The sequence below is a fragment of the Colletotrichum acutatum genome (genome assembly GCF_030867785.1).
Source record: "Colletotrichum acutatum strain CBS 112980 chromosome Unknown BDZ83scaffold_55, whole genome shotgun sequence".
Lineage (NCBI taxonomy): Eukaryota > Fungi > Ascomycota > Sordariomycetes > Glomerellales > Glomerellaceae > Colletotrichum > Colletotrichum acutatum.
Window position 1 is genome coordinate 96,325 of NW_026849049.1, and position 23,283 is coordinate 119,607.

The 23,283-nt window shown below is 51.5% G+C and overlaps 9 protein-coding genes across 9 annotated transcripts; 5 read left to right on the plus strand and 4 right to left on the minus strand.

The window, feature by feature from the left end:
• Positions 1 to 232: 232 nt before the first annotated feature.
• Positions 233 to 2,194, plus strand: BDZ83DRAFT_579135 (uncharacterized protein; the record flags this gene model as incomplete). The annotated part of the gene is made up of 6 exons (XM_060505205.1): positions 233 to 387; positions 452 to 737; positions 801 to 1,033; positions 1,090 to 1,514; positions 1,554 to 1,956; positions 2,044 to 2,194. The coding sequence occupies 6 exons, from the start codon at positions 233 to 235 to the stop codon at positions 2,192 to 2,194; spliced, it is 1,653 nt and encodes a 550-aa protein (XP_060364227.1).
• A 126-nt stretch (positions 2,195 to 2,320) lies between these two features.
• On the minus strand, positions 2,321 to 4,271 carry BDZ83DRAFT_623794 (epoxide hydrolase). The gene is made up of 4 exons (XM_060508401.1): positions 3,184 to 4,271; positions 2,944 to 3,133; positions 2,601 to 2,889; positions 2,321 to 2,548 (listed from the first exon to the last, which is right to left on the minus strand). The coding sequence occupies exons 1-4, from the start codon at positions 3,830 to 3,832 to the stop codon at positions 2,456 to 2,458; spliced, it is 1,221 nt and encodes a 406-aa protein (XP_060364228.1). The 5' UTR covers positions 3,833 to 4,271; the 3' UTR covers positions 2,321 to 2,455.
• Positions 4,272 to 6,187: 1,916 nt separating this feature from the next.
• Positions 6,188 to 7,101, plus strand: BDZ83DRAFT_623797 (uncharacterized protein). The gene has a single exon (XM_060508402.1). It carries the CDS (start codon positions 6,352 to 6,354, stop codon positions 6,847 to 6,849), a length of 498 nt encoding a protein of 165 aa, XP_060364229.1. The 5' UTR covers positions 6,188 to 6,351; the 3' UTR covers positions 6,850 to 7,101.
• A 679-nt stretch (positions 7,102 to 7,780) lies between these two features.
• Positions 7,781 to 9,152, plus strand: BDZ83DRAFT_720115 (uncharacterized protein; the record flags this gene model as incomplete). The annotated part of the gene is made up of 4 exons (XM_060512247.1): positions 7,781 to 7,847; positions 7,981 to 8,214; positions 8,392 to 8,607; positions 8,758 to 9,152. The coding sequence occupies 4 exons, from the start codon at positions 7,781 to 7,783 to the stop codon at positions 9,150 to 9,152; spliced, it is 912 nt and encodes a 303-aa protein (XP_060364230.1).
• Positions 9,153 to 9,953: 801 nt separating this feature from the next.
• BDZ83DRAFT_360048 (uncharacterized protein) lies at positions 9,954 to 14,683 on the plus strand. Its single transcript, XM_060502572.1, has 11 exons — positions 9,954 to 10,511; positions 10,566 to 11,085; positions 11,135 to 11,823; positions 11,877 to 12,250; positions 12,368 to 12,489; positions 12,564 to 12,671; positions 12,727 to 13,070; positions 13,139 to 13,199; positions 13,257 to 13,879; positions 13,974 to 14,321; positions 14,397 to 14,683. Exons 1-11 carry the CDS (start codon positions 10,097 to 10,099, stop codon positions 14,669 to 14,671), a joined length of 3,879 nt encoding a protein of 1,292 aa, XP_060364231.1. The 5' UTR covers positions 9,954 to 10,096; the 3' UTR covers positions 14,672 to 14,683.
• Positions 14,684 to 15,076: 393 nt separating this feature from the next.
• BDZ83DRAFT_579297 (uncharacterized protein) lies at positions 15,077 to 16,012 on the minus strand (the record flags this gene model as incomplete). The annotated part of the gene is made up of 2 exons (XM_060505220.1): positions 15,077 to 15,657; positions 15,742 to 16,012. The coding sequence occupies 2 exons, from the start codon at positions 16,010 to 16,012 to the stop codon at positions 15,077 to 15,079; spliced, it is 852 nt and encodes a 283-aa protein (XP_060364232.1).
• Positions 16,013 to 17,273: 1,261 nt separating this feature from the next.
• BDZ83DRAFT_623801 (oxalate decarboxylase family bicupin) lies at positions 17,274 to 19,511 on the plus strand. Its single transcript, XM_060508403.1, has 4 exons — positions 17,274 to 18,150; positions 18,248 to 18,455; positions 18,556 to 18,941; positions 19,007 to 19,511. The coding sequence occupies exons 1-4, from the start codon at positions 17,770 to 17,772 to the stop codon at positions 19,445 to 19,447; spliced, it is 1,416 nt and encodes a 471-aa protein (XP_060364233.1). The 5' UTR covers positions 17,274 to 17,769; the 3' UTR covers positions 19,448 to 19,511.
• BDZ83DRAFT_623806 (uncharacterized protein) lies at positions 19,512 to 21,070 on the minus strand (the record flags this gene model as incomplete). The annotated part of the gene is made up of 3 exons (XM_060508404.1): positions 20,541 to 21,070; positions 19,854 to 20,465; positions 19,512 to 19,792 (listed from the first exon to the last, which is right to left on the minus strand). Coding segments are annotated over exons 1-3 (992 nt in total), but the record flags the coding sequence as incomplete, so codon positions are not given.
• A 306-nt stretch (positions 21,071 to 21,376) lies between these two features.
• BDZ83DRAFT_623811 (lipocalin-like domain-containing protein) lies at positions 21,377 to 23,187 on the minus strand. The gene is made up of 4 exons (XM_060508405.1): positions 22,435 to 23,187; positions 22,177 to 22,348; positions 21,959 to 22,053; positions 21,377 to 21,820 (listed from the first exon to the last, which is right to left on the minus strand). The coding sequence occupies exons 1-4, from the start codon at positions 22,687 to 22,689 to the stop codon at positions 21,737 to 21,739; spliced, it is 606 nt and encodes a 201-aa protein (XP_060364235.1). The 5' UTR covers positions 22,690 to 23,187; the 3' UTR covers positions 21,377 to 21,736.
• Between the last annotated feature and the right edge of the window lie 96 nt (positions 23,188 to 23,283).

Here is a 23,283-nt window from a genome sequence, read left to right on the forward strand (position 1 = left end):
GACCCCTTTGCACATCAAACCATGAGACTGGGGATGCTAGGATAGTCAAATTGAGCATCATTCCCACGCTTTCTCGATGAAGTTCAACTGAAAAAAGATCAGACTCCTCTCCTCAGCCTCTCATTGTCAGAAGCCAGTGCAAACAATGTTCCCACAACTCACTTCACTTCTTTTGGGGGCATTTACAGTCAGTTGGACCGTTGCGGCTAGCCAGTATGAAACCCCGGTAGATATGGTGGTGCGAAGCAGCCCTGGCAAGACAGCTTCCAACACACTGCTAGCCATCCGTCGGTATCTCTCCAACGCAAGGCTTGAGGGACGAGAGACCAAGTTCAGTAACAGCACTTCACTTGACACTGGATTTGATAATGCAATTCTCTTCAAGTAGTAAGTATTAACACTTCGAGGAAATAACTCGAGGAAAGCAACATACTAATAATCTCATTCTCAGTGAGCAAGAGGTTGAGGCTGGTGCCAACGTCACAGCAAGTGCGGGCATTGAGATTGTGTGCACTAAGTGCTATATCAAAGGCAAAGCCAGTGCTCACCTCACGATCGACGGCACCTTCAATGCAACGAAGGTAGCAACTGAAATTGGAAACGAGTTTGAAGAGACCTTCGACAACATTACCACATATGCCAAGAACTATGTTTCCGGCGTGATGGATAACTTGTCTGACGGCTTAGATGCTGATGACTTTGACTTCCCACCACTGAACATCACGTTTGACCTCGATGTTCCTTCATTCCCCGAGGCGAGCCTAGGTTTTGGGTTTGAAGATTTGGAGATTTATATGCAGCTTGACACCACCTTGTCAGCTGGCTTGTCGTACACGCTCAACCTCTACACATCAACTACTCCCCTAGGCTCGAAGATTGGGGACGACTTGCTTCTGGGCGTTGTATTTTCCATCGACCTAATCTTGAGTGTTGAGAGTGAGCTTCAGATGAGTAGCGGCTTTCACCTTCGGATGGACGATGAAGTCGGCTTTGATATCGCGCTCTTTTCCAAGAATGTTTCCAGTGTAAACTTGTAGGTTTCTTTTTTGTTTCAAATTGATCCTTCCGTCGCTAATTCAGAATTTCTAGCAAGGGTGGCCAATTCGAATTCCTCCCCGTTATCATCGAGACCGCCGGCGTGGAGCTCAAAGCCATTCTCCGCGCAGGCTTTAGTGCCGGCATTGAGATCTCGTCTCCCGTCGACAGCAAGGAGATTGAACTCTTCAACAACACTATCAAGGTCCCAGGTGCCTCAGCCGGGATAGAAGTCAGCGTATTTGCCAACATTGCTGAATTGAGCACCGGCGTCACGGCCCTGTCGACTCCAGACGAGGACGGCTGCGTCTTACGGGCCGTCAACGCGTATCAGTTTGCACTCGGTGCTGCGGCCGGCGCCTCAGTCCAGATCGGCGACCGCATCTGGGGTCCGGTGCCCAACACCCAGATTCCGCTGTTTTACACTACGCTCGGAGACGCCTGTGCCAGCACGCGTGTTCCGACTACAACAGCGACCAGTATCTCTGCCAGTGCGACTAGTAAGGAGAAGCGTCAAGAGGAGCTTACCACGACAACGCTGAGTAAGAAGGTGACTTATACCGGTATAGAATGCTTGACTACGGGCTTGATCAACTGTCCGCCACAACTTCAGACTCTGCGGAAGTTTGTTGCGACGGAGACATTTATCACAGCCGTCGCGTCGGGGGTTGAAGCGGTCTTCCCGGTGGCTACGAAGGCTGTTGTCCAAGACGTAGTCAGCTTCGGATCGAATGCGCAGCCGTTGATCTCGAGCAGTGGTGTCCCCAAGGAGTTCACGCCGAGTCCGAGTGCATCTGCTACTAGTACAAATCCTCCTGGGGTGCTCGATGGTGAGGTTGATGGCGTCGATAAGAAAATCATTGTTGGTGTCAGCATCGGTGCTGGTGTGATTTTGATGGCCGTTGTCGTCGGTGCTTGCATGTAAGTCCCCGAGAAGCTCCAGCCCCAACTGAAACGCTCCTGGCCCCAAGAGAAGGAGCAAAGCTAACAAGATTTACTTTTTTACAGGTTTTGGCAACGGAAAAGGAGATACAGCCCCGTTTCAAGGACGAATGGAGAAGTGACGTATACTCAAGACTTCCGTCCGTCGGAGTTCCACGACCCCATCAAGAATCAGAAGCAGACTCAAGTCAATATAGTCGATGTGCATGCAAAGTAGGCCAGGACGCTCCGGCGAGCAGTATAAAGGGCTTCGACTTGAGGACCATGTCGAGGGAAAGATTCGAAGCGTAGGATGGTGCACGGAAGAAAGTGGACAGATGGTTGGATGCCTAGTAGTTTCCACGGTGTTTACGAATTTATGACTGAAAATAACAATCGTATTTTGATATCCTCACCTGGCGTACCTTTTACCTAATCTGACATCAATCTGTCACATAAAAGACTCTCAACTACCTGACTCCAGATCTTGAGGCTTAAGTCAGAGTTTGGAAGCGGCTTTGAGAGAAGCTAAAAAATCCTCCACATCTTGCAGCAATAACGCCGGTTGCTCAAGCGCCGCAAAATGTCCGCCCTGATTACGCAGTCAGTATCGCTCCTTTAACACAGAACTTTTGATATCTTACCTTCTCATGCGTGCGATACTGCGTGAGATTGGGGAATGACTTTTCTGCCCACACCTTTGGCATGAGGCCAATCTCGGCTGGGAAGCACGAGTATCCCAACGGCGTCTCCTTCGAAGTAGAGATGGTTGTGCCACCGCCTTCGCTAGACATGGCCTTGGCCAAGGGCCGGTACGGGTAGATACTCCTTGGAAACGTGTCCGTGTACCAGTACAGACTCACGAGCTCGAGAATGGTCTCCAGCTGAAGCGGGTAACGCGAGTCCACCCACTCGATGTACTTTTCGCCAATCCTGCAATTTTTCTGTAAGTCTAAGAAACCAGAAGAGATTGGAAAGACATCATACCAAGCCAATAACGCCAGCGGACTCGCTGACAATACCAAGCCGATGGTTGCTGGTCGGAGGCCGTGCTCTAGGGCATATGACATTCCAGTTGAGCGCCATTTCAACATCCTGCCAGTCTGTTCAAGTTCTTGAGATGTCAACCCATCGGTGCCACCAGCAGCATCCTCCGGGGTAGGCATCAACATGTTCACTATATTGTCAATATCTTGGGCTTCGCGCGATGTTGTTGGTTTGACTCACAGTGAAATGCCTTGCACTCCTTGTAGCCAGACATAATTCTAGCCATGAAACTTCCCACGTCACCGCCTTGAGCAGCGTACCCGCTGCCGAATCCAAGATCAAGCATCAGCTGATGCAGACTGCGTGCGACAGCCTCTTGTTGAGTCTCTTTCTCAAGCGGAATTGAGCCAGCAGAGAGTCCATAGCCCGGGAGAGACGGCACAATGACATGGTACGGCAGGGTATCGGGTGTGTACTTGCTCACAAGCAAGTCGATCATCGGGAAGAATTCGAGGAATGAGCCGGGCCAGCCATGCATGAAGATGACTGGTGTTGCGTCCTTCTTGTTGGAGAACAGGGCAGCGAAGTGGACGTCCACGGTTCCGAGATCTGCATCATCGACCTTTGCCTTGAAATTCGGTATGGAGTTGATGCGAGCTTCCTGTTTGCGCCAGTCGAACTTCAACCAGGCTTCTTTAGCGTTAATGAGCCATTTACGAGATACGCCGAATTGGCCGTCTTCTTGCTTGTTGTACCAGGTCTCCGGCCCAATCTTCGATAGCTGGAGCAGCTGCTGAAATTCGTCCACGCTCTGGTCCGGCACCTTGAGAGTGAACTTCTCTGGGACCTTTACGACTCCGCTGGGTAGATTTCCGAATGCTTGGGCCATGGTGAATGAAGGTGAAATACGACGGTGATTTGTCTTACCTTCCGACAGTAAAGAGATGAACAGATCGACGACATTATAAACTTGAGATGACTGGGGCACCAGCACACGAAAGACACGGCATTGATAGCATCCCCGCACCGGAATTGGGCAAGGCCTGTGTACACCGAAAGGTTTCGAGGTTCCGTGCCATCATGAGTGGAACCTTGTCCCACGCGGCATGCAGTTGATCAGCACCCGTCCCGCTTGTGCATCACCACCGGGGCTATCCTCCTCCTTTCATTCGATCGAACGTCCCGAATTCCGCGGAGTTGAGGTGGGGCCAAGGCGACAAGACGGACCGGACGGGTCAGTGTTAGAGTCCGGAAGTGTTAGTCATGAGCTTAGACATGCATGATTGGAACCTCGCTTGGGCCCTGCCATGATAGAATTTAGCTGTCGGTTGAGGTGTACGGCCAAACAATGTCGTATGTGCGTGGGACTGTGTCGGACAAGCAAAGGAGCCCGAATTAGTAATCCCCCAGCTAGGTAGTTCGGATCCGAGTACGAGCATCTTCAACGCTGCGAGCAAGGCTCTTGCAATACTCAGTCGAAGAGAGTTTTTGGAAAGGCTTGGCAATTACCATCAGCCCCAGCAGAGCGCTGTACGGAAGAACACTATAAGCTGTCACTTTACAAGCTAGTGTACATTCTTGCTCAGGATGTGGCTTTTTTCTTGTATTGAGGCGATTGACTTTCGGATGAGTGCCTTGTTCTTCACTGCAAACATGGTCGCACAAATACGGACAAATACGAGTGGACGCTCAAGGATAGATTTACTGTAAGGGATACAAGTAGAAAATTCGAGTAGAAAATTCAATTGTCCGAACAGTAACTACAATTATCTACTTTCGTCATAGTTGTCCCCAACATTGAGTAAGCAAGAAGTTGGGATGAGAAATATTAGAATGAAGCTCTTCAGATTATAATATACAAGGTAAGGTAGTCTAGTGGAAACGACGCCTTTAATTGCAATTGGCCATCAACGACATGCATCGCGCCGTTTGTAACCATTGTGACGGAGCAATTGATCTCTTTTGTTTTTGATCACCTATGGGGATAATGGAGGCCTCAAACTTTACTCAATTCTCCTCGTCTATCGTAACTTCATGGTCCGTTGTCACCTAAGTGCTCAAGCTATGGCCTAGCTTCCCGCAGCTATCTGAGTGAACACGGGTAGAAGTAGATGCGAGAGTAGTTGCTTGTGAATGTGATGTGTTCGGAACTCAGATCGAGAGAGAGAGAATCGGCAACCCCAACCCCGCAGTCTAATCGAAGCCAGGCACTTCATAAGCTCCATTCCCTCAATTCGATTTGTGCAAAAGTTGGTGGTGAGCTATATAGACTCTCCGAAACACGAGGAGGTTATGACCCGTGTCCGAGCCCCCGTCTCGACATTCTCTCGCTGGGAGACGCAATAGCATCTATTCACCAAATGAGCGAGAAGAAGGCACGTTGACAGGACTCCCGAGTACCTACCTGATCGAGATCTTTGGCTCCCAACGTCGATATGATGGGAAGTATTCCCCACCCTGTCTGAAAATAATCTCAATAAAGTAGAGCGTGAGTGCGTCTCTCATTCGGACTTCCCGCAGAGGTTTCGGTTCCAATGGTTGGAACGAATGAAGTGAGTGTAGTAACAGCTGCCGATTGCGCCAATGGGCGCGGACTCGTAGAGACGGCGATGTTCAAAATGCGAGCGAAAACTGACCTCAATTCAGAGACAAGGCTTGAAACCGCACCGGAGGATAACATACGGTAGTGCGGCACACGCATTCTGTCGGACTTCAAGTTTGTCTGGGGTTAGACTTGAGCCGGTGTCGATCGATAGACCGGGGGGCTCCGCCAATCCATCTTCGGCCTTTCAGCTGAGCAGTATCTGAGATGATCTACACCGTGGCCTGTTAAGAAGTGGGAAGCTGTGGAGTTAGCATCAGCAAGGCTTCAGCTAGGCTTCGGCAAATTCTATACTGAACCCGATTTAGGCAACCTTATTGAGTTGAGCCAATGGCTATATCCGTGCCAAAGCCTGAGAAATCGGAGGATAATCGACAGACTTGCTCCAAATTTGGCATCAGTCCCCACAAGGATTAGCAAGAGAAATGATTATTCTCATATTCTGCGAGGAAGACATTCCTTTAGTGGATGCAAAATAGTTTGGGCTCCTGATTTTACACATATGAACCGAGACGCGATACACCACTTGATCAAGAGCTTGGGTGCTATGACATCAGAGAATTGTGGATTGAGGATGCCTAGAAAATTGGAGGTTTTGATGTCTATGTGTATCTGATGAAACAATCAACACTAGTATAAATCTCTCGTATGAAGGCCATTGAAGAGGAACAATTATAACCACCACATCACACTTCACATCTTCTCAGAGAACAGACCTCTTACGATCCAACGGCGCCAAAACCACACCAATCTTTGGCATCGAGACACTGTCACATCTTTATACGACGTTACCAAAGCCGACCATCATGTATTCCTCCGTCCATGCCATCTTCTTCGGAATCTTGGGCATCTCAACATCTGTGTACGCCGAGCACCTTCGAGTCGTCTGGTCATCTGGCGCCTTCGGTGCTATTGGTGGCCCCAGCGGATCTGGCACCAATGGCGGCTACACCGGCTTTGCCATTCTCAACGACGCCGGCGAGGCTGTCTACGATCAGTCTTACCCCAACGACCACTCTCCCTGTTACAACACTGGTGACGGCCGCACATTCACCATCGAAGGCGACTGCTGGGACACCGGACGAGTCTTCCACTGCAAGTCAGACTTTGGGGGCGCGCCCAAGACGTGTGAGGTGAAGGACAGCAACGGCAACGTCCTTGGTAGCGGCACGCAGCAAAAGGATACCGAGTTCATTGGCATCGCTATTGGTATTGATGCTACCTGTGTGGTGGAATTTGACTCTGATGGAGCTGGCTGCCCTGTAGATGACGGCCACGGTCCCCTTCATGTCACCTCGGGCTGAGGGTTAGCCCGACTGGCCGATAGGAGCTACATGTAGTCAGGACAATGTAGACTACAGTAGAGAAGTGTGTGTAGCAGGTAGGGAGCTCGAAAGGATACCAACTATGCCGCACTATGGACAGAGACCACCTAGAAATAAGGGGGCCTTCGAAATTAAGACCTCAGCTTTGTTCGTATAAGAAATTGTTCCATCATGACGCCGAGTGCTGCTAGATGTGGAGCACATGCTCAAAAGCTTTAGCAGCCAAACATCAATCTTAATCAAACCAAAGTTAACTTATCGCAGCAGCCATACTCTATAAATTGTTCCTCAATGTTCGGACTCGATGGATATTGTTATCACGCCGTCCTTTGGCATGGTTTGTAAGCTTGTTCCAACCCCATCTTCCAGGTTGATGGACGAAGTGAGGAGATTCTCCTACTTCTGTGAAGCTTGAAGACAGAGAAGAAGTATTCGAAGATATTTGGATACTCTTCAAAACTGAAAACGATGAAAGCACGAGCGGATCAGTCTTTGTTATCTCCTGTATTCCGATCCCCCGAAGGCCCAAAGGGACCGGTGATTCTGTCGCTACCCGCTTCGGATAACATCGTAACATGCCTGTCCACCAATGGCATTGGTTTTGAACTCAATTTTATTACTGACAGTCACTTAGTCCCTGGATTCAGTGGCGAGACCTAGGCGAAGCGGGGTGTGCGGGGTGGACAGGCACCTCGGCAGGCCGCGGACGGGATGAAACAAGGTTTCTGTGACAATCATCCGGTCTTCCCATATTCGCCGACGGAGTTCTTTAAGCGCAATGATATCAGCTACATGTGTATAAAACGCCCAACACGGTCATATGAAGCGAGGCCTGAGGGCATACAAAACGCCATCTACCACAGTGAACGAGCTGGAATAAAGCTGGCCAACTCAACGTTATATCGGATCAATGTCGCGCTTCGAAATCGACGACAAAGACCTCGTCGGCCTCAAAGACAAGGTTGTCTTAGTGACAGGTATGTACACCTCGGTGACTGTCTTGTATTCTTTTCTTAGGTTGAACTACATCATTGTGCAATCAGCCAACAACTCGAATCCTCATATCGAAGACTATCTGAAGAGGATGCATGCTGACTAGGCCATCATCAGGCGGATCCTCGGGTATCGGCCTGGGAACGGTCAACCTCCTTCTCTCTCTGGGTGCGCGAGTTACCAATGTTGATCTGAGTCTTCCCAAAGCCTCGGCGCCTGGCGAGCCATCTCCAGTGGATGCTCGTCTAACATTCGAGCCGTGCAATGTGTGTGACTGGCAAGCTCTTCGAGGTGTATTTGCCCGAACCGTAGAGCGGGAAGGTCGCATTGATGCTGTCTTCGCAAATGCAGGTAAATATGCCTACCTCAAAATTTCATTTACTTGCAGTTGAAGGTCACCACTTGATCACGAGGTCATTTAATCAGGGGCCGCCGCACTCCAGCCAGAGGTTTCATGAAGCCCGGTGGATTGAGGACAAGGAAAAAGGGTCTGTAAAGAAGTACTAGGACTGACGGTACTGGTACTAGGAGTTGGAGCCCGGGCCCGGTTCATCGACGATGAGATTGATGCTCTTGACGGAGAGTTGAAAGCACCGGACCTGAGTTGCGTCGAGACGAATCTCCTTAGCGTCATTTCGACAGTCAAGCTCGCTGTCCACCATATGCGCAAGCAGACGACCGGAGGTAGCATTGTTCTCACTGCGTCCGTCAGCTCTTGGTCAAGATTCAAAGCAGTCGATTATAGTAAGTGTCATTACCTCCACGATTTTACTTCTACCCGCAGACAACACATGCCAAGGCATTGCCGTCTCCTTTTTCCTCGCAACATGGACAATGTTGACTTGAGGATTCTTACGATTTTCCCCGCAATGCTAATACAACCAATCACACTAGCCACGTCTAAGCATGCTGTACTTGGTCTTATGCGCAGTCTCATTCCGCACCTGGAAGAGCTTCCTGTTCCCATCAAGCTCAACTCCCTCGCTCCGAACTGGACCAAGTCTGGCATTGTCAACGAGGAGATGGTGTCTCTCACCGGACTCGCTTTGAATACGCCTGAACATGTGGCTCGATCGGCTGCTTTGCTCATGAGTGACAACAACAGAAATGGAGAGGTGATTTTTATCGACGGCGGGAAGTACTGGGAGATTGAAGAATCTCTGGGCGGAGCTGGCGTCGGGAGCTTCGTCGGAGCTTCGCTGCCGGCCGGCAGCGATCAAGGCACGGATTGGGACCGCTATCTGGAGTTTTCCCGAAGGATGAATCTAGCTCTGAAGGGTCTTCAGTGATGCGCAAATTTTTCTTTGCAGATGGCACATAAGTAGAAACACACTGGTGCTATTGAAGGCATTACTGCAGGGGTTAGCAATGAAGATACATATACAGAGCGTCACTCTTACGAGCATGTTGGGGAATGAAGCTGCGCGGTAGCTCTATAATTTAGGAAATAATGGGAGACTTTCAGCGAATCGCCTTTCACATCAGGTCAATCCCTCCAAACGTCAGAACATCTCTTACTTGGCGTCAGCAAGCACAATCGCGTATTTCTACTTTCGCAAACTAGCTCTTGAGTCTGGGTACATGGGGGGATGCTCGTGGTCCTTTCCCAGTGCACAGAAGTAAGATGTAACGTCTCAGTCGATCTTCAGCCCTCTGTACGCCGTCTAACTCGGCACTCAATCTATTGTGGCCGAAGGTAACAGCAAGGCAGTAAATGTATGGCCAAGGAATTGAGCTCGCTCTGTCGTTCCAATGTATACCGCGAAATTATCTTAGTACAGAAGAGAAGGTTCATAACGCTTTTCCATATCTGAAGGGGTAAATATCAGGCTGGGCTTCCGTACGAGCTGAATCTTACATGCATAGTGACGCGCCGACGAGGGTTGGAACCACTCCTGCTGAAGACGCCACAACTCTGAAAGATGGTGGGCTGAGTCTATCAGCTCAACACAATTGGGCAACGCTTCCAGCATCCTGGAAAAGAAAGCCTCACGGCTTCCAATCAGTCTAGTTCGAGACCTCTTTTGCTGACCCAGAGGCACTGGTGGCTGCAATGTTGCAGCAGGCGTGGGAATGCCCGCGGACCGGTTGCCTCACAGCCTTACCTCAAATCTCGAGGTTGCGGAAGGGATGTTGCTGGCTTCCCTCTTTATGTTAATTCATACCCTTCATCCCTCTTTTTTTCCCTCGACAAGGTCATCTAGTCCTCGGAGACTGTAGCGCACTTCACATCATGACAGATGCAGCTCGCAAAGCGCGCTCGGCAATCTGCCACAAGTGTCGTGCTACGACCAAGAGGCTTTTCACCTGCATTCAATGCAACAATCTGGCATTCTGTGATGATTGCTGGTCTGAATGGGAGCTTCACGAGCCGGGCGCTGTCGGCTGGGATGGTAGACCGCACGAGAAATCCAATCCCCAGGTGGTCCAAAGACTGCGCGAGATCCTGGAACCTACCCGCTCGGCGACAGAGCACGAAATCGAATTCCAATCTGATGAGGATACCACATGGTTTGGGGTTGGGCGAGACTCATCCAACCAACCCATATTGCAGGATTACGGCCGATTCGCCACATTAATGAGCGACAACCTATCCTCAGACCATGGGAACCGTTATCCTCAGCTGGTGTCCTTCATTGGGCAAACAGGCTAGTATTCTTGAGATTCTATTTACGATCGCACAATTTACTGATGATCTTCAGGGGCTGGAAAAAGCACGCTGATCAAAATGCTGATTGACCGGCTTGCTATGCTTGTCCGCGGGGGGAAATATCCGTCTCCCGTTACCTCGTCCAACAACGACCGCCTTCCGACGACTGGCGATGTTCACCTGTATGCTGATCCGATGTCTTACAATACCCAAGCGCCTGTGCTATACGCAGACTGCGAGGGCTTAGATGGTGGGGAAGCTGTGCCGGCAGGTCTGCGACATCGCACAAAGGGAAAAGAGGAGGCTCTAGGGATCCTCAACGATGTCACAAATGTCATGGGCAAGACTGGTCTGGGCAGATCATCAAAACCCTCAACTGCTAGCCGCTCTTCTGGAGTAATTGATACATCCTCGAAACGGAAGTTCGGAAAATCGCGCTACGCATCTCAGCGGGACCTCGAATGGGCAATTACCCCAGAAACGAAAAAGAGAGAGTACGCAGTCACACAGCTTTATCCCAGACTTCTCTACACCTTCTCAGATGTGGTTGTCTTTGTCCTGAGAGATCCCAGGTAAGAATTTACGCTTATTTCATCGGGAAACGCGTTCTGAATGATGTAGGGCTTTCGAATCTACCGTCCTCGACAAACTCTTGGAATGGGGCTCGGCTTCGATCGACAAGTCGCTGAACCAGCCCGCGCTCCCCCACGCAGTCATTGTTCTCAATGCAACAGACAATGTGGATGATGATGAATGGAATATTGATACCGCGACTGCCCGTCTTCTTGATGACATCAGCGGAGCGATCTTTCGCGAGCCTCGATTCGAAGAGCAGGCCAGGCTTTGGCAGGCAATTGGCCGAACCATCAACACTACCAAAGACTTACTCGACTGCTACTACGCTTCAATCACCGTGATACGAGTTCCGTCTCGTGGTCGCTACATGCTCATGGACGATCAGATGGGAAAGCTCTTTGAGCTGATCAACAAAAAATGCCAAGCGTCTTTACTGACCAAGAAGCGTGTTCGAATGCTGGCAACTGCAGACAAGTTGCAGGTCTACCTCCACGCAGCTTATGATCACTTCTCTCGTGATCTGGACACTCCTTTTGACTTTGTCAAAGAAGCACTGAAACACAACCCAATTCCACAAGACTTTAGTGGCAACATCTTGAATTTGGCAATTTCCATTAGTAACAATTCAACACAAATTGCCCAGCAAGGCGGAGGAACTCAACAGATCTTCGAAAAGATGGTGCCAATGATATCATCTTGCATTATGCTCGACTCAGTTCGTCAAAACATTCTAGGTAAGTAACAATGCCCCTCTATTGTCTTTCAAAGTAGTACTAACGATTTGCAGGAACCCCTGTGAGACTTCTCGACGACGCGTACGTGGATTTCTGCAATGTCGCCCTCGAAGGCTATGCGGATATCTATGCGCCGTGCACCTTCTCTCATCCCAAATATGGAAAGTGTTACAACGTCAAGTTTGGACACGATCCAAAAGGTCACCAGAACAAACATGGACGTATCTTTGCAGCGGGCAATTATCAATCAGACGTTGACATCCAAGACTTTGCGGGTCAGTGGATTGATCAAATTCGAAATCACCTGCGTCAGCTTCATGCCAGGTTCCAAGAAGCCACCTCACGAGTACGCGAGCAAAGCGAACAAAAGGTCGCTGCCGACCTCCATAGGTATCAACTCAATGACTTTTATTTCTCTTTGGGTAATGTAGGGGACTTTATCAGTCACTCCACTTGTTTTTCGTGTCTGAGAGAGCTCCCTGAACACCCATTGCCCTGCGGTCATGTTCTCTGTCTACCTTGTATTCAAGCTTACGGTATCAAGGCTCATACGACAGTTGAGATGAAAAGGTGCCCACTTCATGAACGGGAAACAATGTGGGAGCCTGCATGGACGGTTGTGGTCAAACCACAATTTGCGGGCGCTCGAGTATTGTGTCTTGACGGGTACGACCCCCCCTCAGCTGCCCTCAACTGTTCCTCGAAACAAAGTTGTGTTCACTGGCTGACGTTTGTTACAGTGGTGGAGTACGAGGGATTGTAGAGCTTCACGTTCTTAGAGCCATTGAAAGAGTGTTCGGTGAGAGACTCCCGATACAGCTATTTTTCGATTTGATTGTCGGGACGAGGTATGTTCGCCTGATCTTGGAATCGTCACTGAGCCTGACCTGACATTGGCAATAGCACGGGAGGAATCATTGCTCTTGGGCTAGGAGTCAATAATTGGTCGGTGGAGGAATGCATCAAGACATTCAAACATCTTTGTGCAGACGCCTTCAGGCCACGGGAATTGTCAGGCATTCCGCTGCTTGAGAAGCTTGTCACGATCAACCACGGAAGTATCTACAAGACCAAGCCTTTTGAGGCTCTTCTGCGGGAGAAGTTCCAGGATCGGCCACTCTTCGGGGGAGCTAATGATCATAGCCAGAGCGAAATGCTCACGAAAGTGGCTGTAACCTCAACAACTTCTATCGATCAACACTCAGTCATTCTCACGAACTACAACCGGCCGGATGTGATGGAGGATGGTAAGTACTTCCCCAATGTGCCGTATTGCTCCCCCAGCTCGCATGAGGTAGAGTACTAATTGAGACAGAGCTTCCTTATCGGCTCTTTCGATCGAACGAGCCAAGTCAAGAGTTCAAGGCATGGGAGGCGTAAGTACCATGGAATCCATGGAAGCATTCACGAACTTGAAACTGAATCTCGAGAAGGGCCCGAGCAACGTCCGCTGCACCTCCATTTTTCAAATCATTCACGAAGGCAGACACCAAAAGCAGCTACCTCGATGGCGCGCTCTACCATAATTGCCCAGTACTGGTGGCTCACCATGAAAGACGAATGATATGGCCCGACATCGCCGACACTGTGCCTGACATTCTCTTATCTATCGGTACGGGTATGAACGGTCTTGATTCTGAGAGCCAGACTACTCCCCATAGAACGGAGATATCGAAAGGCGGCGAGACCGTGACCAAGCGCAAGAGAACGTTCTTGCCAGTACAGCTAGCTCAAATCGCTGCCGATCGTTTTGATCGAATACTCTCGTGCAACGCGATATGGTCCGATTTCAAGACTGATATCCTGTCGCAGAACTCACATGTGACCAGAGATAGTCACCGCAGACATATCCGTGTCAACCCTGACCTGCGGTTCAAGGTCCCCCGTCTAGACGCGGTCAATGAGCTGGAGAGTCTAGAAAGAGCGACAAAACGATACCTCAATATGAACCGGGGCAAGATCAAAGAAATTGCACACAGGCTGGTCGCAAGCTGTTTCTTCTTCGAGAAAGATGCGGGATCAGTGAGACAAGTGAAAGAAGGCTTCGAGTGCACAGGCAAGTGATGGATCCCATTGATTAAATTCCGATCTCGGGTCGTCTCCACGACGCTTGACTTCATCGTCACGAAAGACTAACATATATGCTCAAGGCCGCATCCACTGCAGATTTGCCAATTCGTCCAACGAGATGAAGTATATAGGCGAATTCCTCCGCACATGTCTGAGAGGCGACTTCGAACCATACTTCGTCGTAGAAGAGACAGGGACGCTGCCTGATGATGCTTCGAAGATACCTGTCCTGGAAGCAAGCATCACTGACATGTATCTCCGAGGCACATTCAAGCTCAAGAGGATTCGTGTCGTGGTCAGCAAAGAGCTATCAACCACAAACATATTTCTGTGTTTGCGGACAGAGCTGTACCCACACTCCAGCAACGCATTCCTCCCAATCAGCGGATTTCCTAGAGAGCTGATGAGCGAAGACAGTCAAAGGAAGGGTGAGTTCCTTTCAGTCCGGTGGATGTCGATGTTCAGAGGCGAAATGAGCAGCTAAACAAATGTTCTACGTACAGCACAAACGCCTCGTTCAAATAAGCTTCTGAAGAGTGTCGCTGAGCTTCGCAAGGCAAATACGCAACGGTATAAAAGTATGAGGGAACGCACTGGCGCTGTGTCAGGCATTCACGACCATCTGCATGACTCCAGTTCCTCCTTAAGCCTCAAGGCGCGGGTATCGGGAGACTCGAGCCGCTCAGCTCCTATGACCCCAAGCGACGTGGGCAAGTGGTCGGCGACGAAAGATGAGTTGCTAAGCCCCGAGAAGTTCATATTTGAATTAGAAGCATAGCTGGTTTGTTAGGAGCTTGATATTTACCCAATTGAAATAAGACGTCGAACTGGATTTGGATCGTTCAACATTGAGAGGAATGCGTAAACGAGATAGAGACGAAGGGGGATAAAGATAAGAAGACGATGGGAATAGCACGACCGTTCATTCATCCTGTTTGGAAGTTTCTTAGGCCTTGGCTCCATGGCTACACATACCGATACCTGATTGATTATTTTGGATTTTCTCTTTGCCATTTATAAAGTCTTATGCGGTGGGTTTTGTTGCCGTATTTACGTGTAGACTGACGTGGCCTAGAGTCTTGTGATTGGGTTTCTTAAGCTCAACTTCCAATTCGTCTAGCCAGCAATTTAATGAGAGGGCAACGTTTCAGTTGGCGGCCTACATGTAGTCCAGCTTTTTGATCTATTCTTCGTCCGAAGTCGGTTCACCAGGCCAAAAGAACCACGACAAAACAATGAGAAACTTCAAGAAAGCCGCTGTCCACAGAGCACCAGCAATTCCCAGGGAGCTGTGCGCGAATAGGCCACCGCAAATGGCACCAACGAGCAGCAAGACAGGCGCGCCAACCCTACGATTCCGCTCAGCGTTGCGGACGCTAAACAGCTCAGCGTCAGAGAACAGGTCGCAGTAGATGCTTGTCAACACGACGCTCGTGAGCGCATTGTACTTGAGTGCGCGACTGGTGACAGCCTGACCGCAGCTCTGGAAGGCAATGAGGGCGATCGGCACCAGGACGTTCCAGGCGATCTCGTCCTTGCCGGCCGCGGGACCGACGGTCAGGATGACGGCGGCGGCGACGCAGAGGAGCGTCTGGGCGATGAAGGACGCGCAGAGGACCCAGCGCTTCTTGGGGGAGAAGAAGCGGTGGAAACGGCTGAAGAAGAATGAGCCGAGACAGAATGAGATGAGGGAGGTGGCGGATTTGATCCAGCGGGTGGATTCGGTGGGCGCGGCGAGGCCGAGGCCGATGTAGACTGTGTTTCCTGTTTTTGGTTCGGTGTCAGTGATGTGGAACACGAAGCTTCGGGCCGTTATTGTGGATAAGGAAGGCTTGGAAGGGATCTTACCTGTTTGCATCGACACAAAAGAGCCCCAGATGGAGATGGAAGAGCTGTCGAGCAGACCGGTGATGATGTAGCATGCGAGGAGAACCAGGTCGGCCCAGTCGCGCTGCACGTCCGTGGTGAGCTTCTTCCGCAGAGACTTGGAAGCTGGTTTCCGAGCGCCGCCGCCACCGCCTAGGAGAGGCTGCTCTTCATCGGCGTGTGCGTGCGAATCGCCGTTGACGACCGGAGCCGAGTTTGTGACGGAACCGTAGTTGCCGCTCGTTGAGCTCATCTTTGCGGAGTTACGGATGTTTTGATTGGATAGGGCGCCTCTAATCGCGACGTAGAAATGTGGTTGAGAAGCAGTAGCTTTGTTGTAGCTTCACGGAGAATGGGATTCCCCTCAAAGAGACTGGAAGCTCTGACCAAGTGACGTTGGCCGACGAAGAACTATGCGGATATAAACAAATCTCTCTCAAGTTGACATGGATGTGCCAAGGATGGGGGAGAAAGACAGCCGGTGGGTGCTGACGCGCAATGTTTGTAGTATCCGTTAGTACTTTGGAAAGACTGAAGAAAAGTTCAAAGGCCAGAAACTCGAACACTTCGGATCTGCCGTGGTCCACCCGCGAAAAGTTTCCAGGTTTCCAGCCTGGTTTATATGGGCCAAAGGGCGGAAAGGAATGCCGAAAGAAAGCCAAGACCAAGAGCGATCTATCCCCGCCCGTAAATCTCTCGGCGGACGGTTCTAACGGGATAGAAAGATGCCATTCGACGGACCGGGTAGGATCTGTGACTTTCGGGCCTTTAGGGGGCGTGAGATTCAAGCAAGAACAGTGAGGGGGAAACGCGAGAAACTGCACAAGCATGAGCAAGCCCCTCAGAAATAGCCATGAGGGACTCGAACTAAGCTCAGTCAGAGAAGGGATGTGCAGAATGTCACTGCAGTCACGCAGTGAAACCGGGGGCCTGACAACGCCTGGCCGCGGAACCAGCTTCTTCTCCAGGATCTCCGACATATGCCCTGTCCAATCGATGGTTCTGGAGATGCATTGGAGTTGCATTGGGAGTAGAGCTCAAGCCGCAGGAACCTGCGTCATGGCCTGCTGCAGACATCCCGCCAACGTCGCAGCGAACGATGGAGAAGAGCTTCAGCAGCTCACCTGAAAGGCCAATTGGGTTCCGCTGAGTGACGAGCTTAAACGCCAGGCCACCTCAGTGCGTCCAGTTTCTCATAATAGACTAATCAAGTAGTCTGTTACTCCTCCCCCCCTCCTGGGCCCTGGTCTACCTACGGCAAGCGTTCCTCTGTTCCCCTGGTACGCCGGCTATCACTGGGGAGGCAGGTTGACTGGTTCATCCCCGCATGAGCAAGATGTGCCACGCCCATCGCTCTGCCGCGTTTCAGCCAGTGAGGGGGAGCTCTTGTTGAACATTCCATGCAAGGTGGCATGCAGCAGCAGCAGCAGCGCCAGCTTTCGAAGCTGCTTGGTTTGGCAAGGTACCCTACTACCTTGCCATTGTTGCTACAGCTGCGGGGGAGCTTGGGTCTCGGGGGTGGTTCGGCATGTGCGTCGACGGATTGGTGGGTGTGTGGCAGACGTGGGATCTTGGTGTGTGGTGTGTGTCACTGTTCGGTTCAACCTGCAGACTGCAGCGATGGGCGGGTGAGGTGATGCGCCGATGACTACGACGGAGGTATGGTTCCCTTCGTAAGCTCCCTGTGTTTACGTACTACGACTTGGTTGCGACATTGGCGAGGCCGAGGAAGAGGTCAAGGCATTGGTATTGGCATGGCTAAGTCGGATGATGAGCTTTAGAAAGGGGGTATAAAATAGCCTCTTGCTCCCGGTGTCACGAGCTGGACGTCTTGCTTCTTGAAGACTTTCATCCTTTTGTCTTATTCTTAGCCATTGAAGAAAGGAAAAAGTCAATTGTAGACCCAATTGACTCGATTTCCATTCTCTGCTGCGAGCTATCCTCTTGGCACATCGCATCCCCCCCAGTCCCGTCGCATCGATCCCCATCACCACGAAATCTTGGCCCAGCATGCATTTCACCCAACCCACGGCAGCCAAGCTGTTGCTTCTCTGGGCGTCAGCCAGCGAGCTGTGCTCGGCGGCACCGCACTTTGACAGCCCCCGTGAACGCCTTCTCCGGGGCATGGACATCCCCGCGAGCTACAAGAAGAAGAGCACCAGCAACCCGTACGTCCCGGGCTTCAGGGATCCCAATGACGGCGCCGTCGACTCGGTCGGCGACGGCCTCGACCCGCTTCCCTACCGCAACGGCCTCGGCGCCTCAGTGCTGGGGCCCTGGAACAGCGAACGCTCGCGCCAGAACCCGGATATGGTGCGGCCGCCTTCGACGGACAAGGGCAACATGCCCAACATGCGCTGGAGTTTTGCGGATTCTCATATTCGTATTGAGGTGAGTAATTGGTGGTTTAGACCTGACTGGGCTGGTAATTGAAGATACCACGAATGGTCAGCATCGTCCCAGACTAACACCATCTGCCAAATGACAGGAAGGCGGATGGACCCGACAGACGACTGTCCGCGAGTTGTCCACCAGCGTCGAGCTCGCTGGCGTGAACATGCGTCTTGGGGAGGGCGTCATCCGAGAGCTTCACTGGCACAAGGAGGCCGAATGGGCGTATGTCGTGGACGGCGAGGTCCGCGTTACGGCACTGGACTACGAGGGCGGCAACTTCATCGACGACCTCAAGAAGGGCGGTAAGCACATGCCTCCATATCCGTTTCGATTGCTTGACGCTGTTTATCAACATTGATCTTGCGACGAGGGCAATGAAGGCTAATATCTGATACCCAATAGACCTCTGGTATTTCCCGTCAGGCGTCCCTCACTCCCTGCAAGGACTGAGTCCCAATGGCACCGAGTTCCTCCTCATCTTCGACGATGGCCGTTTCTCCGAGGAATCAACCTTTATCCTGTCCGACTGGCTCGCGCACACGCCCAAGTCAGTCATTGCCGAAAACTTCCACCTCGAGCCCGAAGTGTTCAAACACCTCCCCGAGGGCGAGAAATACATCTTCCAGGGCACGCTTCCGGGCCCGATTGACGAGGAACGGCCCAAGGGCAAGCACGCCAAGAAGTCCCGCTTCAACTTCACCCACAGGATGCTTGACCAGAAGCCTGAGCAGACGTCCGGCGGCGAGGTCCGCATCACTGACTCCAAGAACTTTCCCATCTCCAAGACTGTAAGACACTGAAACTTGGCCACGCTTCTGAGGATGTTCAAGACTGACAATTTGGGTTCTTACAGGTTGCTGCTGCCCACCTCACGATCCAGCCGGGCGCGCTGCGCGAGATGCACTGGCATCCTAATGCCGACGAGTGGTCCTTTTTCATCAAGGGCCGAGCTCGCATTACCATCTTCGCGGCTGAAGGTACTGCCCGCACTTTCGATTACGTCCCTGGCGATGTCGGCATTGTGCCTAAGAACATGGGCCACTTTGTCGAGAATATCGGCGATGAGCCCATTGAGATGCTCGAGATCTTCAGGGCCGATGAGTTCCGCGATTTCTCTCTCTTCCAGTGGATGGGTGAGACGCCCAAGAAGCTGGTAATTGATCACCTGTTTAAGGACGATAAGGAGAATGGCGAGAAGTTCTGGAACCAGGTGAAGGAGGCAGAGAAGGATCCCATCACCAAGTTCCAAAAGGATACGGGGTCCTCGCAGTCGGAGAGAGTGGAGGAGTTGTAAAAAGTTATGTACGCCATGTAAAATGTTGTATAGGAGTGTAAAAATATAACACCGCATTGCAGATTGGGTTGAATTCACCACTATGCCTATGACTACAATTGAAGAAGGTGATACAATAAACAACAATACACGATGCGTCGACACAAACTCCCCGATGTAAAGCAAATCGATACGCGGCGAAGAACTATGCTTTGCCTACGCCCATAGCTCTATAACTCCAATCACTCATTCAACTCGTGAGCAGACTTGATTGCTCTCGACTTTCCAGTGTCAATGACAACGGCCGGGTCCTCGGGATCTCCATCGCGGGACACTTCGTTTCCGCGTTTCGTCGTGATAGACGTCCTATTCAGTATCGCGTTAGTCCTGTCTTCATCGTGACCTGGCGACCTCTCGCTTCACTTACTTTTCGCCCTTCACGTCAAGGACCTTGCCCTCGGGCTGACCACTGCCCCAGTTCCAGCTGACGGTATCGCCCTTCTTAGGTCCCTTCTTCGCCTTGCCGCCGCCATTCTCCTTGTCGTCACCTTCCTCGCCATCATCCTCCATCTCCTCGTCGCCGTCTTCATCTTTCTCCTCGGCCTTCTCTTCCTCGTCATCATCCCCATTCTTCTCGTCCGACTTCTCAGTCGACTTGCCCTCGCCCTGGCGCGTCTGTCGCTTCTTGCTGGACCCGTTCTCCTCACTGGCGTTCTTGCGCTTGTCGCCGGCCTTCTCCTCACTCTCGTCCTCGGCCTCTTCGTCAGCAGCCTCCTCTTCCTTGTCATCGTCGGCCTCTTCCTCTTCCTTCTTGGACCCGTTCTGCTTCTTGGACCCATTCGACTCGGCCTTCTCCTCGTCACCATTCTTTTCCTTCTTGGTGGACTTTCCATTCGACTTTGACGCGCCATTCTCCTTGCCCTGGGCCTTGAGGAAGTCGTGTCCCCAGTTCTTCAGTGAAGCATACGACTTGGTCTTCTTCACCTCCTCGGGCGACTTGTCACTATTCGACTGGGACTCTTGCGCCAAGTGTCGCTTACTATTATCGCATCGCTCATTAGCTTTCCAAGCCGTCTCATACTTCACCCCATCTCCATTGCGAAAGTATACTCACCAGTACGCCACGACCTTGCGCATGTGCTCAACCTGCTCATCTGTGTACTCGTCCTCCTTCTTGTCGGGGTTCGCCTGGAGGATCTCGACAATTTTGCGCCCGCTGTCATGTCCGACCGACTCGCCCTCGCCCTCAGCGTCGTCCTTGGGCCAGCCCGCGCTGTTGGAGTCGTCTGACTTGAGCCAGGACTCGAGGTCCTCGGCCGTCATGTTGACGTACTCATTGAACTCGGAAATAACCTCTTCCTTGGCCTTGACCATTGTGGCGGATGTAGTTTACTTGATTGGAAGGAGATAATGTGTAGTATGGCACTTGAGGTAGGGATGCAGCTTTTCGAAGTATCGAAGGATAATTATAATCGATTTCACGTAGCAATAGTAACAGAAATCACGCGTGAGCAAGGCGCCCCTCGCAAGGAGGAGCCGACAACTATTTGAATCAAACTCAATTCACTGACCTCATTCATCATCATCCCCGTCCTTCACCTCCGCTCTCAGTCCTAAAGCTCAGGCCCAGCCTTTCCCATTTTCTTTTTCCTAGTCCTCTTCCACAGTTAAAGGGTGCCCACAGATGCTTTCACACAAATACAGGCCGGACGCGGCCACATTCGTCATGATGTCTCGGGCGGAGGGTGGTGTCGTCATAGAAACCCCTTGCATAAGTGGCACAACTTACGCCGTGGGCGCTGCTGGCGGTCGCACTGGTGCAACCTAGGGGAAAAGTCAATGAAGCTTATGGGTCATGGTGTCGAAGCTACAGCTCCAAGCTCCAAAGTTTAAAGGTGAGCTGATAGCTGAGAGCTGGAGCTGAGCTCCGGGGGCTTGCTACGAGATCTACGGCCATTGACCAATGACTTGGTATCCTCGATTATGAGCTCTGACTTGTGTGTCTGCTTCAACAACGAGGCCTGAGCACGGTCAGTCAGTTCTCACATCTCAGTTCCCCCGGGTTATGATCCCGCTTGCGAACGTCACCGGCTGCGACACTGACATTGATACTGACACGAGACACCCGGCATTTGCATGGAACTTTCATCTGTTTTTGTAGAAATACCACTATTTCACCTTTGGCCCCAAAGACCGCTCTTGGACATTCGAGGACCCAAAGTCTCACTTCAATTCTTCCGTTCCAGGCCAAGCGCCAGGCACAGATCCTTCGCAATCCCCAGATGCAGCGTTTGGCGCATTCCCCATGTCTCATGCGAACTGGCAACCGGTCTGATCCGTCTTGACAACGTCTGCGAGGTTCGAGCCAAGCTGACCGGCGCGCGCGATCCAGGCCTGTCGAGAATTCATTTCGTTAGCCAATCGAATGCGTTCACTGCGACTGGGCGCGACGCTTGCGGAAGATATTCCTATCCATTCTGGATGTACCATTCCAGTGCACTTCAGGGAAGAGAAAAGAGAGGAGAGGCTTACATCGAGAACCGCGTCCTCCGGATTTCGTTGGCGACTGAGCACGAACAGAGTTGTAAAGTTGCTTGCCTGCACGAGCGCAAAGTCTGGAGTATAGTCTGTGGAATAAGAATCGCAGTGTCAGCTTGAAAATGCTTTGACAAAATTTCGGCCCCGACATGGAAAAGCAGCTCCGTGCCGACGTTTGCCATCCCTCACTTGTGGGGGCGCATTGCGCGTACCTTGAACAATGTAATTCGGACCGGCGCAATCGGGCCCGGGCTGGCCAGGGAACTGAACGCGAAGGACACCCTTGGCCCCGTACGACGGATCGGCCGGTGCGGCGGTGCCCAGGATGTTGATGGCGCGGCCCCCGGCTTCGCAGGTGTTGTTCACCTTGACGGTGCCGTTGTCCTGAACATCACTAGGCATTAGCCCGTCACATGTACTCCTGAGAAATACAAGACACTGGGTATGTAAGAGGTTGAGTGTGTACGCACGTTCAGAGAGTACTGCGCAAAGATGCACTTGCAGCCTGCGGTAAAGGGCGCAACGGTGCCGGCGACCTGGTACCAACGGCCAAGGTAAGACTCGAGGTCAAAGGCGGCGTCAGGCGTAGGGTAGAAACATTTTCCGTCCCAGGTAGACTGGACAACGTTGGGAATGCTTGGGGAAGGCGATGTGTCGTTTGTCACTGCGACGGCGGACGCGACGGCTGCCCAGGAGAGGATCGTGGAAAGGGTGGACGATCTCATCGTGATGGCTTCGTCGGGGTAAGATGTCTAATAACTAGAGACAAGTCTAATAACTATGGCCGTCGCGAAGAATGCGTGGTACTCGAGTTTGGGTCGTAATAATAGAGTGATGCCATCGCGAGCTCGTCCCATTGTGCGGCTACCAAAGCCTTTTATCCAATTCATCTTCCATCGCGGGGTCGTCGTAAGACAAGAACAATGGTTTTCTATCATGATGAGCGCGCCAATGCTTCGCTCGCAGAACTGAGTTGCCCGAGGTCCGAATCCCAAGCTGTCAAACCCGGTGAATTGCCCTTGCAACTTCGTAAGTATTCCAGCTGTTCAGTGGGACATTGGGAGCCCAGCAACTTGCTCCAGTTGAGCAGCACCGAATGGTGACGACACTGATGCCTCTTTGGGCTATGAATTCGTTCTTCGCCAAGTCGGTTAGCTGCGCGGCCCTGCAACGATGGGGTTCCTGTGGGCTCTCATAACTCTTCCTCGGCACTCCGTTGTTTATTCCCAAGAAGCGCAGCCAATGTCTTGTCAGTATTAGAATTAGTAGCGATTGCTGTGCCTCTTTAGTGGGCTTCAAAGGCTCTGGGTATACCTCGC